We start from the raw sequence: 12,821 nt of genomic DNA on the forward strand, positions 1-12,821 counted from the left end.
TTGCATTTAGCTTAAAATAAGGATTGCTATTGTATTTAAAGGAATCAATGAATGTTACTATTTGTGAAACTGAATATTTTGTGTGTGCTTATAAACATTACCTACAAATCAGCACTTGGGAAAATTTTACTTCCTTAACCTATTAATACCAGAAATTAAATATGAAAAATTAAATAGAAAAAAATGATGCTTGGGGCACAAATCTTTGAGAGGTTGGAATCCCCCCTCCCCCACCCCCATGCAGCGTTTTAAGTCCAGAATTTTGACAGGGATAGGAATGGAGAAAGTTGGCTTTCCTGGCCAGGGTTCTATACTCCTCTTCACCATATCCAGTGCTGAGTACAGCTCCATCCTCCTCCCACGTGTCAGTGGCTCCTCCACCATTTTCTGTTGGCTAAAAAGTGCAACATCTTGCCAGGCCAGTGTGGCTCAGTGGTTGAGCATCAACCTATGAATCAGGTTTGATTCCCAGTCAGGGCACATGCATGGGTTGTGGGCTTGATCCCCGGTAGGCGGTGTGCAGGAGGCAGCCAATCAATGATTCTCTCTCATTATTGAAGTTTCTGTCTCTCTCTCCCTTCCTCTCTGAAATCAATAAAAATATATTTTAAGAAAAAAAGGAAAGTGCAACATCTTTGGATGAGTTGGAGTTACAGTTTCAGCTACTTGACAGGTTTCCCAAAGTGAAGGCTTTGATATCCATCACCTAGAAGAGCATCTCAAAAGCAAAGTATTCTCCATAACTTTCCTTCCCCACTGCCCAGCCTTTTCATATACAATCCTTCTCAGCTGGATGGCACCATCTAGTGGGTTCAATAATGGGCAACTTGAGGCAGAAACAAAGGGTAGAACTTCTTTCTATAGCACCTATTTGGGGGCTTTGTGAAATCTAATCCCCAAGGTGACGGTACTTGAAGATGGGACCTGTGGCAGGTAATTAAGTCCTGAGTGTGGGGACCCCGTGAATGGGATTAGTGCCCTCATAAGAGGCCAGAGAGCTAGCGTACTTTCTGCTTTGTGAGGATGTGAGAAGTCAGCTGCCTGTAATCAAAAAAGCACCCTCTCCAGAACCAGACCGTGTTGACACCCTGATATCAGACTTCCAGCCTCCAGAACCGTGAGAACTAAAATTTTGTTGTTGATAAGCCACATGGTTTACAGTATTTTGTTATAGCACCCAAGCTAAGACAGATGCTTACACTTTGAATGAATGGAATCCTTGTAGTTTCAAAATACAGGGTGTCCCCTCCAAAATGTATACATACTTTAACGGCTGATAGTTCAATTCTGAAAATTAAAAGTATTTTAATAAACATTGCCTTTATAATTATTCAAAGTGTGTGTATACCTTGTTTTGGGGACACCCCACATTCTGTCCTTGACTTCCATCTTTTGTCTCTTCCTAACTTTGGGCTCATTTTATTTTTTATTGTACTCCCCCTCCAGCAGCTGTTCTTGCCGGCCATGGCAGGGCATCCTTAATAGAAAACACTAAGGAAAATATCTATTCTCACCAGTGACCAAGTCCTGGGACACTGTTCTCCGTCTTCTCCGTGTTGTGTTGTTTGTATTCTCAGGATAATACAGAATATATTCGAAGTGCTGACCCATTGAAAATGAAGTTAAGATGTATACATCTAAAGCATATGTTGGATTGGTGCAATAATGGTCATCTAGAATATGGGACTCAAGAGACAACTATTTGTAGTATATTGTCTTTCTCTTGAACTTTACCCAAATACACATACTGTACAACAAAACATTTATGAGGCAATCAGGGAAATCTGGACACTGGTTATGTGACGAATTATTTTTTGGGCAGTTTTTTTTTTTCTAAGGGTGTTATCTTTTAGTACTAAAATACTTCAGAATAAAATGATAAGATGTCTGAGATTTGCTTCAAAATAACGGGGAGGCGGGGGAGATGATTGAAAGGGGTATAGATTAAAAAAAAAGATCTGAAATGAAATGACATGAGCACAGGGCGATTCCTAACACTCTGCTTCCTTCATTTATATGTTCAAGTTTCCCATAATAAAAAGTAACAAAACTCAGGGTGATAGACATATTTATTCTGACTCCAGGTCTCACCTCAAACTCCCCAGCTCTGGAGAGAATGGAGGCCAACACCAGGCCCCCTCCCGAGCACCCCGGCGTCGTGCTGTCTGTCCCTGGGAGCAGCGCTGCCTGTTTCAGCTGGCATGCGGTAGGGATGGAGGGAGGCTGGGTGCATGAACATGCTTCTCAACATACACAGAGGAGAGGGCACTACAGAGCATGACCCACGGGAGGCAGGAGGGGCTGCTCGCTCTCAACCCCGTGTTCCCTGGGTGCCCCAGGCACACTGAGCAGGGGTCAAGTCTTCTGTGCTGTGAAGCTTCCTGATTCACTTTACTCCCAGGCTGGGCCGGACGGAATTGGCCTGGGCCTCGCACAGTTCCTAGGATTAGCTGGCAGACTCCCGCTCCCCACGGTGGCAACCAAGCAGGGGAATTCAAGTTGGCTGGGGGGGCAGGGGAAGTGCCACAAACCTCTGACTGTCCCTCACACCTGGCCTGTTAACAGTAGGAGGAAACAAACAGAGCCTGGATGGTAGAAAATAGGATGGTAACCACCCCTGGAAACCAGCCAAACACTGGGGTACCAATGACTGCCTATCCTTCGGGACCCAAAAGCTGGCTGTGTCATGTGTACATGCTGGGAACGAGGCTGCGTGTATTTCATTTCCTTCTCATTTGTTCCGTAGCAGCTTCTCCCAGGTATCCTTTTTTATTGCACCTGTGTCAACCTTACGACCTCATTTAATCCTCCCCTGAAGTTACCTGAGGAAGGAGCCCACCTGAGGAAGGTGCTATTCATTAGATACAGAAACAGGTCCGGAGGTTAACTTGCCCAAGTTCACAGCTTGTAAGTGGAAGAGCCCTATCTTATTTCACAACTGCCTTCCGAGGATGCTGGCCCTAGAAATTGGCCTGAGAACCCCAAGAAAGAGGGATTCTGAGGGGACAAAATTGAGACAGCTCATACCCTGCCCCTGCCAGCTACTTGTCACAACTGGCAGCTCTGGGTTTGGATGGATGGAAGGAGGCTGTTACCATGAGTGTTCCATCCTCAGTACACAGAGGCCTCTTGCCCCACCATCACATTTCCCGAAATCTCTCGGGCCTCATGAACAGCCCCCTTATCATCCATATGCAGTGATGCTTGCATCGGCCATTTGCCATGCCCTGCTCGCCTGACCTCCCTGGCTGAACGTTGGACATAGTAACGCGCATGTGCTGTTCTGTCTCCACCACGACCCAGTTTCTGCTCCTGTGTCCACCACGTCCACTCTAGCTGCTCACCAGGTCCTCAGATGCCCCTTCCCAAAACTCAGCCCACTTGATCTCTTAGCTGCAGAGGCTGCCAATGACCTCTCCTTCCTGGCCCTGCAACACTTCCTCTGAGGGCCTCTGCTCTAGTGGGTGTGGGCTCTTTAATGCTCAGGCTGCACAGGGCTCTGCATGTGCACACACACACACACACATACACACACGGCCCTGCACACTCTCCTCAGGTGGCCTCCCCTGACTCCCAACCCTCCGGCAGCGTGCTCTGCCTTGACCAAGGCCTGTAGGCCAGTGCCGTTCTGCTCCCCTCACCAATTAATGACTCGGACAATATGCCCTGCTGTGGGTCATGGGGTCTGGCCTTCCCAGTAGCCAATTAACACAATCCCAGCAAGAGGCGGGGATTGGACGTGCCACAGGCAGACTGGGAGCAACAAAGGACAGGAGCCAGGAGAGAGCGGGTAACTTGCTCTCCATCCCTCCATCAACCCCAACTTAACGGCCCAGCAGGCACAATGTTTTTGTGTGGTCTATCCAGAAACATCACTGTGAAGCAGTGGCCACCTCGCTAAAACAAACCTCATGTTTCCTTCTCCTTCCCTGCCTAGCTACCCTCTCGCTGCTCTGGGATGGCATCTGCCGATAAACCACTAGCACTTCAGCTTTGGCTCAAGTTCGGTTTTCTAAGTAACCTGAGTTAAGACTGTGCCTTACCCAAACCATGCTGGCAACCACCACTAACACATCCTCAACTCATTCCCCAAACTTTATCTCTAATCCGGACTTCTCTACTGACTTCAGACCCAAAAGACATCTCCACTTGGACATTCTCACAGGCACCTCAAACTCCTGTCCAAAATGTGTCCTCCTGTGTTTTGGATGCAGAGATGGACACCCTAACGGAGGTCCCAGTCTGTGTAAGTGGGAGACAGATGACTAACTTACAGAGAAAGGAGCTTACTGGTATATAACCATATTGTGGGAGCACGTGCTGAACAAGAAAGCCCGCCGCGCCTGGTGCACAGGGCTCGAGGCTTGCCTGCGTTGTCACATTTGGCCTTCACCACAGCCTTGTAAGGTATCGTTACCCCCATCCTGCAGTTGAGAAAGCAGACCAGAGATCAGAAACCTGGCCAAGGTCACAAAGCAGCTAAATCCAAGCACACCTGGGGAAAACGTTCATAGTCTTTGCTGACCTCAGATGAGCACCTAACAGGCCACAGGGATTGGAGATTTCCTGAGGTGGCAATGCCCCAGCTGTCTTAATAGATGAACAGGTCGGCTGAGGAGTCAGTGGGATGGGCAGGGAAGTGGAGCGGAGGGAAGGAGCTAGTGGGCATTGTGGGCAGGAGGAGGCGGCCTGAGAGAGCACAGGGGAGCAGAAACTGCAGGGGTTTCCACAGAGCAACATGGAGCAGCAGCCCCAGAAGAGGCTGAACGAGACCCAAGTCAGGGATGGCCTCACGTGCCATTCTAGGGAATTTCCATTTTCAATTCTAGTTGGAAGAACCATTTGAGGATTTAAAGCAGGGAGTGGCATGGCCCAGTCTGCACTTTGAAAAGTGCCTCTGGCACCAATGAGAACTGGTTGAGAGTCAAGGGAGGTAAAGTGACCAGTTGACAGACTGCTGAAGTACCCAGAGCAAGAAAATGTACACAAAGTTAGCAGTGGAGGGTTGGAAAAAAGTGAGCAGATTTGAGAGATAGTAATGAAGGAAACACTGAACAGGACTGAGTAACTAAATTAGCTACAGAGAGCGAAGAAGGCGTCAGAAATCCAGGTTTGTGACTCATCGCATCCAGGACATGGAAGATGATTTCTGGCTTAGATATGCTGATGTTGAGGCAACCGGGTGAGTGCCTCTGGCATTCGGGAGAGCAGCAGTGAGCCCGAGGCAAAAGGAAGGGACAAGCCCTGTCCTTTTCTCAACCTGCCACCGGGAGTTGCCCAGTCTTGACCCTCAGTACCTTAACCACCAACAGAAGGCAGGCCAGCAGCTTGGGTAAAGAGGACGGGAACACAATCCAATCCCAAAGGAAGGACAGTGGCTGCCGTGTCCTTGCCTTCCAGAAGCCAGGTTAGGAGAGGTGAGGTGAAGACTCTGGTATGAAGACACAGCAACCCTTCTCAATCAGTTCTGTGAGAATTAAGCCCCAACGCCCCACGGTGTCCCTCGTGTGGAACGGATTCTATCCTGTGCATCTAGAATGGTATTAGCTACGAAGCACCCGTGAGAGTACTGAGGAAAGTCACCAGGTCGTTTTCTCTTGGAACTCCAGGTGAGCAAGGCTAAGGTACAGCACAGGTATCAGACAGCAGAGGGTGTCTGCCCTCCCCAGACGGTGCTCGACTGGACATGTGCCGAGCGCCATGGGCACTGGGCTCCAACTCGGAGCCTCCTCGTCCTGTCGGCTTCCCTCCTGCCCTGGAGGAAGCACACAGCAGAGGGCCTGGCCTAGCTGAAGATGCTCCTAAGTGCTAAGGGGCTCTTCCTCAAACTGGATCGGAGGCCTTGGGGGAAGAATAAGAGAACTAGACTAAACGGGTGCTAAGCTCTAAAATGCTGGGGTCCTGGCCTAAGGACCTTAAATATAGGTGATTTCAGCAGGTCTGGGTCAGGGCCCAGAAATGTGTAAAGTAGTTAAAGAAACGCCCCAGACACTAATTTGTAGAGGGACTTTGCAACTTCTTCCTTACCAGTCTGCTACTTTGGTCTTCCCTCACTTGGTCAATGTTTCCTCAGAGGGGCCCCAGGTCTCATGCGCAGACTCGGCCAGTGCCTCAGAACGCTGGCTGGGGTGTGACCCCATCGTTAGCCCAGCTCCAACACCGGCCTGAAGAGCAGTGGAAGGCCCAGGAAGCAGGGCTGACACCCACGCCCTCCTAGCTCCACAAATGAAGAGGTGCCGAGCCTGGGTCTAGCCCTTTCTCCCTGCTCACAGGAAGATACTGCATGTGACTCCGAGGGACACAGCGTTCCACTGGTCACTACAGAGGGGCCCCAAACATGGCACAGCATCCCTTCTCCTCCATCTTGCTCTGAGCCAAATGGCCCAGGACCCATTGCCAACACCACACAGAAAGCACTGAAGCAGAAGTTGCTTTAATCAAGGGGTGAAGTCCTCAATCGGGGGACCTCACGCAACCTTTGGTGGTGGGGTCTCAGCCTATCCCCCACATGCCCTGATGCCCCTCCGAAGGAGGGAGCACCTGGCAGAGGCCAGGGGCTGGAAATCAGGAAACCCAGGTCACGGGGAGGACAGGGCACTGGCAGGTGGAGTGAAGCTGAATTGGGGCCAGAACAGCTTTACACACACGCTTCTACCTGGGGCCGGCTGAGGCGGCCGTGCATCGGGCGGCAGGGGCCAGCGGGGGAGGAGCACTTAAAAGATGAGGCGGCCGTGCAGCTGGTGCAGCTGCTCCTGGGTCAGCACGAGCCGGTGTCGCTGTCCGAGGCCAGCCGCACACGAGAAGGTCACTTTGCCCAGGTAGACAGTGTCGTCCTGCTGCTCCTCCTTGGCCTGGGAGTAGGTGAGGAGAGACCCCCTCGTTAGGGTCCCTGAGCTGTGTGCCACTGACGGGCCCTGAGCCTGGAGACCAAGGTAGTCCCTGGGAGACAGGTTTGGGGGCTCCTGGGCTATGGTGATTACATTTTCCAAATAACAACTGGGGCACACAGTCTGACAAGGGAGTTTAGAGCTCCTTCCAGTGTCAAAAGGCAGAGGAGTTGTTAAACTACTAAAACAGTGCGCTTGCTGGAAGCAGTGCAAGAACTCCCAGGTGGAAACCTGGCCAGATAACTCAGATGTGCAGCTGTTGGACCTGAGACCCCAGAGGCCTCTTCAAATTCTGGGGGAGAGGGAAGGACCCACCTGAGCCTCCGTACTGCCCCTCCTCATCCCCATGCTCCCTCTTACCCTGAGGAAGGCTGAGGAAGGGAAGGTGGCAAAGGCCGTGGGGACTGTGGCTCCAGGGCGCTGCGACACAGTCTCCTTGAGGACCTCATCCTGACGGCAGAGGGGGAACAAGGGTTCATTTAGGAAGCCCCCACAGGCTAGCCCAGTATCTCCCATTTCACAGGGACACTAATGCCAGGGACAGGGCCCCAGGCCTTTCTATCCCTTGTGCTCTCACCTCCGCCCCATTCCCACCCCAACATCCTGATGTTATAGATACTTACCCTTAAGGCCCAACTCTTCTACCTGCGAAGATCTCAGCCGACAGGGCTGCATCTGAACCCACCCTCTAACGATGACCCTGCTCAGCCCACTTTGCTGATGAGAATCTGCCTTCTATTTGCACCGAGACAGTGAGCATCCAAGGCTGGAACCCTGCCTTCCCTTCCACCTCCCCTGCCACGTGCCATGCAGCACAGGACTGGGCCCAGGGGACTCTGGGAATGCCTATGGAAATGAACGAGCTAAGGCTCCACCAGGGAATGCTCTAGAGCAAACTCTGTAGTGGGAGGAAGGACTGGGTCAGAGCTGACCTTGAGCTTCTCGATGGTGTCGCTTAGGGACTTGAGCTGAGCCACTTGCTCCAGGAGCTGGGCCGACGGGCTCTTGGCAGCTGTGGGAGAAAAGGCTGGTGAGGCCCACCATGGCCCAGGCCAGCAGTGCAGGTACTGGACCCTCTTAAGGAGCAGGCACATAAACTGAACACTGAGACCAAAGAGCAGTGTGGGAACTGCCTGGGCAGGGGCTATATCCCTGGGGCAAGGGCGGGTGTGTTCCTCGTCCCGGGGGTTGGCGGGTCCATACCAGGGTTGGTGCGAGTGATGTCTACTACGTGGGTGTGCGTGCTCAGCTGATTCAATGTCTCCAGCAGCTGGTTGGTCTTACGATACAGCGCTCCAGGGGCTAACTCACTGCCAGAGCCCTCCCGGGGTGGGAAGGAGAGCTTTGCCACATGCAGAGGGGGCAGGGCTGCTAAGGAGGCCTTCATCTGGGCGCCCTGTGGGGGGGGAAGAGGGGTGGTGGTAAGGAGTGACAGAAGGCCCTGCCATCCATCATCGATGGGACAGGTATGCGCCAACTCCACCCTGGTCCTCCCCGTGACCCCCTCACCTTGAGGATGCTGTTCTCATGCTGAAGCTGGGAGATGTGCAGCCTCATGGCAGAGATCTGCTGAAGCAGCAGCGGCGAGTCCTTCACCAGCCCCGGGCCTGGCATAGACCCAGGTGCCTGCCCAGGCGAGCCTCCTGTAGTGCCACAACAAATGCCATCCGTCTCAGGTGGAGAGCGTTGAAGGTGGGCTCCATCCCTGCTCATCCCTTTCATTAGCTCCTCCCAATCCAGTCCTGGTTGCTCCCAAGGGATAAGTCACCCTGCTCCCCAGGCCCCAATTCCCACCAGCCCTGGCAACCCCCAGCCAGGGCGGGTCTCTACCTCGCTGTGGTTCTTCTGTGCTCAGGAGAGCCCATGGCAGCAGGAGAAGAGGAGAGAGGAATTAGGTGATTTGAGGGTCAGGGGGACACACCTGCAGGAAAAGCCTTTTCCTGATCACCATAGCTTCTGACAAGACTATCTCTGCCCCCCACCTCTGAGGGAAGAGCAAGTGTGTGGGAAAGAAAGATAGGAAAGGGGAGTGAGGCCTTGAGGCAGGTGTGACCGGTGAGCCAGAGTGCAGTGGGCTGTGCGCTGGAGGAAGCACCTGGGGCATAAGGCTGCTCCTGCCTCCCTGCCTCCGACTCCACCTCCAGGAAGGGCAGAGGGGACACTCCTGAGACCTGACATGTCGGTGCCCCTCCTTCTCCCAGCAGCAAAGCTTACGTCGAGGATGCAGAAGCATTCCTGTGCTCCTCAGCTCCCCACTGCTCTGAGGCAAAAGATACCCTTTTTTGGTGGAAAGGTTCATAAATTCAGAACCAGTATTTGCTTACAGAGCCCATGCTAAACAATACAATGTGGTAATTCTGGAGACCCCTCCCGCTCCCCAAGGAACTGGAGCCATCGGCACCACGGAAGTCTACAGTCAAGGAGGTACTTGGTCACCTCTCAAGATCAAGAGGTGCCAATGGCAAGGGGCTTTGATGACAAGACCTAGGTGAGAGCAGCTGACAAGACAGGTGTGGGGGGGGTAGAGCTGTGTGTGAGGGGTAGAGCAGGGAGTACTGAGCCCTGAGGGCTCAATTCTAGAGTGTGTCTTCCAGAGTGAGATGGCTAAGTGAGAAACTGAAGAGAGAGCAATAAGCAAACTCTAGGGCAGGTGAGAACTAAGATGGAGGTGGCCACCTCCTTGGTCAGGAAACTGGGGACAAATCAGACAAACTCAAGGTAAGGAGCCCTGGCCACACTATGAGACCAGACCAAGGTCCGAACACAAGCCCCAGTGAAACTGAGAGAAGTCAGCCATGAAGGGACAGCCACACCAGAGGGTGAAGCCACCTGAACTCTGGGGAAATGAGCCCAAACCGAAGAGCAATCAAGAGCAGGCATCAGGCCCTGCTGGATCCACAGCATCACCAGCCTCCTGCAGGCTGGTGCCCCTCAAGGATACGGGGCTCGGTCAGAAAGGCAGACCCAGGAGGGACAGCTACTAGAGTCCGATGTCACCGTAACTCTGAGCTGCACTGACAACTTGGTAATGCCCCACCTTGGTCAGAGGGACTCTGCACGTATCTTCGGGAGGAGTAAAACCTTGGTGAAAGCTGCCAGAGTGAAACTGGGCAAACACGTTCCTGGCTGCACATCCCGGGGTAAGAAGGGACAAAAGTAAAACTGAGGCCACAAACCGGAGGGAAGCCCTTCAATCTCCTGTGGGCCAGTGCTGCCTGTCCCACTGCACTCACCACCAGCAATGCCAGAGACCAGGGTAGCAATACCCGAAGGAGGGGGCCCCCGGAGCCCCTCGATCGTGCGCTTGGACTGGCTGTTCAGCCGCTGCTTCAGCTCTGCCTTCTCTGCCTCTAGCTGGTCAATGTCGGCCTGGAGTGCATCCATCGTCTCCTCGAAGTCTCTGAGGAAGAGAATCGGGCTGGGGCAGTGTCCCTTCGTGGGGAAGGTCCCTGGCAGGTCACCCGGCTGGTGAGGACTCTGCTGGGGGTGATATAATGGCAGTGGGCAAAGAAAGTGGTGTCTGTTTGCCTGGGGAGCCTCCCTGTGAGAGGGATAGCTAGGAGGCAGAGCTGCTGCGGGAGGGAGGGCTGAAGCAAGCAGGGCCAGGGAAGTGCCTCACTTCTCCTTCTTCCGCAGCAGGGCCTGGGTCTCCTCCAGCCGCGTCTGCACCTTCTCGATGCGCTCGTCGGCGTCCTTGGCCGCACTGTCCAGCTTCTTCTCTAGGAGGCTCAGCCGCACGTTGGCCTCGCTCAGCTCCTCCCCCTGGGCCAGGGCAGAGCTTCTAGTAGCTTTACATCCTCCACAACCCCTCCGGGACCCAGGGTAGGCCACGGATAGAAAGCTCCTTAAGAGCCCACTGGAGCTCCCACTGATTACAGGCACCTCTTCTGCCCTCAACCCAACCCATCACTCATCTCACCCTGATCCCCAACACTCACTGCTGCCCTGTGCCCAATACTCCCTGGCCCCCAGATCCTGAGCCCACCCTACCCTCACCTTGATCTTGAGTGACTTCTTCAACTCCTTGATAACTGTCTCTCGGTCTTCAAGCTTCAAGCCCAGGCCTTCGGCATCCGTGATCTCTGCACGAAGGGCTGCAGCCCGCAGCTCGACAGGGGGAGGCTGAGGGCCGAGGTGGGAGCGAGGAAGGGAGGGAGAGGACATCAACGTGCTTCAGAGAGACCCATCTTGCCTTCTAAGCAGGATGGTGCTCTCCAGATTCCTTCCTCCACCTCCCAGCCTCCCACAACTAGCAGCAGCTCTGCAAGCCCTGCCCCTCCAGGCCCCAGAGTCCCTCCGAGGAGCTCCCACCCAACCTTGCTGGGGGGCCGTTCGGCATCGTACTCTCCCTCCTGCATGGCTGTGGCCAGCTTGTTCATGGTGCTGATGAGGATGTTGCATGACTGGCGCAGACACTCATAGGGGCTGCTGGAGGGGCTGCCATAGATCTGTGGGAGCCCAGGGCAGCAGTGAAAACCTCACACCGGCCACCTGACTCCTCTACCACCTTCCGCCCAGCCATCCAGGCCCACCTGCTCGCTTGCTTTGAAAGCCAGCTCCTCCAGGGCAGCCACAGGCAGTCCCTCATTCTCCGCCAGAGGGGCAATGAGCTGAGCAGCAGCAGCTGCCACCTCCTGCAGCACAGCCACCACCCATGTCAAGTGTTTCCTGCAGTCAAGGAGTGTGTCGGACACCTGTGCAACAGGCCAGAGTCAGGAGCCGCCCTGGGTCCAGTACCACAGCTCCCAGCTACCTCAAAACCATTCTTGCCCCATCCAGATCCCAATGTTGACATACTGAGCCCCTCCTGGTTCCACTCAGCTTCCTTCCCTTCCCCCTCGCTGCCCTAAACCTGTGGTCCAAAGGCCAGAGCCGCTGGGATCCCAGGAGCATCTGTCCCTGGCATTCGCCTTCGGATCTTCTTACAAAACTGGCGGATGTCACTGCACGATGTTTCCAGGTCCCGGAGCAGGAGGGCAATGTCTGAAGCCTCCTGCCCACCCTACTCAGGGAATAGGAAGTGGATGGGGAACAAAGTCAACATCAGCTGAAGGTGAGGAGGGGGAACTAAGAAGGCAGAGGAGCTCAAACAGATCCAGCTGTGCTTTTACCTGCAAGAAGGCACGCAGCCGTCCCACCTCCACGCCCATGCAGTCCAGGGCACTCTGGGTGAACTGTGGAGACAGAAGCACGTGCCTGTCAGCACCCAGTAGGAACCCTCTTCATCTCTAAGAAGTCCCCACTCTCTGCTGACCCCCATACATAAGCAGGTTCTCTGGCTTCCCTGATCTGGCCTTAGGGACCCTGTTCCAGTCTTAGGTGAACCCTGAGGGCCAGACCTCTTGACCTGAAGGCCTCCATTTCTGATCTGTACAGGGGGCTTAACCACCAGCCCAGACACTTCACCTTGATGTGGTCAGCCAGCTGCATGGTACTGTCCTCAGGCTGTTCGGCAAGGTGGATGCTGTACAGATGCTGAGAGATGACAAAGAAACAGACAGCCTTCAGGTCTTGGAAGGATGGAGAATTGTTCCCAAATAGTTGGAGTTCCAGTCATCACAGGGTTCCAGAGGTACCAGAGGACCTGAAACCCCCAAGAGCTGCATCCTGAGGCAAGTTCAGCTACAGTGAGCTGAGCCTTAGGCACACGACCTGGGCTACACTGGCCGCAGCCCAGAATGAGAAACCTTCCCTCCCTGCTGCACCAAGCTGGAATCCTCGCACCAAACCTGGTAGTACTTGATGGCCTTGGTGAGAGGCTCGACATTGACAGTCTCATCCAGCTGGTCCTTGTGCAGCAGCTCAATGAGGAAGTCCAGGGAGCGCTCATGGGCACTCATCTCAGGATAGAGGCTGCCCACCTTCTTATAGACATCCACGGTGCACTGAGAGAGGGCACTAGAGACCAAAGAAGGGCCCTGTGAGGCCAGGGTC

At 53.9% G+C, this 12,821-nt stretch overlaps 1 protein-coding gene across 4 annotated transcripts in view; it reads right to left on the bottom strand.

Moving 5' to 3' along the window:
- Nucleotides 1–6,417: 6,417 nt before the first annotated feature.
- DCTN1 (dynactin subunit 1) overlaps nucleotides 6,418–12,821 on the bottom strand; it is a 28,874-nt gene continuing 22,470 nt past the window's right edge. The window contains exons 15-29 of one of the 4 annotated variants that reach the window (XM_054727938.1): nucleotides 12,617–12,785; nucleotides 12,294–12,362; nucleotides 11,999–12,061; nucleotides 11,740–11,889; nucleotides 11,420–11,581; nucleotides 11,204–11,335; nucleotides 10,884–11,009; nucleotides 10,507–10,649; nucleotides 10,154–10,287; nucleotides 8,718–8,732; nucleotides 8,397–8,530; nucleotides 8,091–8,283; nucleotides 7,820–7,899; nucleotides 7,248–7,337; nucleotides 6,418–6,851 (exon numbers count right to left, since the gene is read on the bottom strand). In XM_054727938.1, coding sequence (XP_054583913.1) covers nucleotides 6,714–6,851; nucleotides 7,248–7,337; nucleotides 7,820–7,899; nucleotides 8,091–8,283; nucleotides 8,397–8,530; nucleotides 8,718–8,732; nucleotides 10,154–10,287; nucleotides 10,507–10,649; nucleotides 10,884–11,009; nucleotides 11,204–11,335; nucleotides 11,420–11,581; nucleotides 11,740–11,889; nucleotides 11,999–12,061; nucleotides 12,294–12,362; nucleotides 12,617–12,785 — 1,798 coding nt within the window. In that variant the 3' untranslated portion in view covers nucleotides 6,418–6,713. Of the gene's footprint in view, nucleotides 6,852–7,247; nucleotides 7,338–7,819; nucleotides 7,900–8,090; nucleotides 8,284–8,396; nucleotides 8,531–8,717; nucleotides 8,733–10,120; nucleotides 10,288–10,506; nucleotides 10,650–10,883; nucleotides 11,010–11,203; nucleotides 11,336–11,419; nucleotides 11,582–11,739; nucleotides 11,890–11,998; nucleotides 12,062–12,293; nucleotides 12,363–12,616; nucleotides 12,786–12,821 lie in introns of all 4 variants that reach the window. The other 3 variants (XM_028154365.2, XM_054727939.1, XM_008147427.3) reach the window with 3 other exon arrangements.

This window comes from Eptesicus fuscus, chromosome 16 (assembly GCF_027574615.1).
Source record: "Eptesicus fuscus isolate TK198812 chromosome 16, DD_ASM_mEF_20220401, whole genome shotgun sequence".
Taxonomy (NCBI): Eukaryota; Metazoa; Chordata; class Mammalia; order Chiroptera; family Vespertilionidae; genus Eptesicus; species Eptesicus fuscus.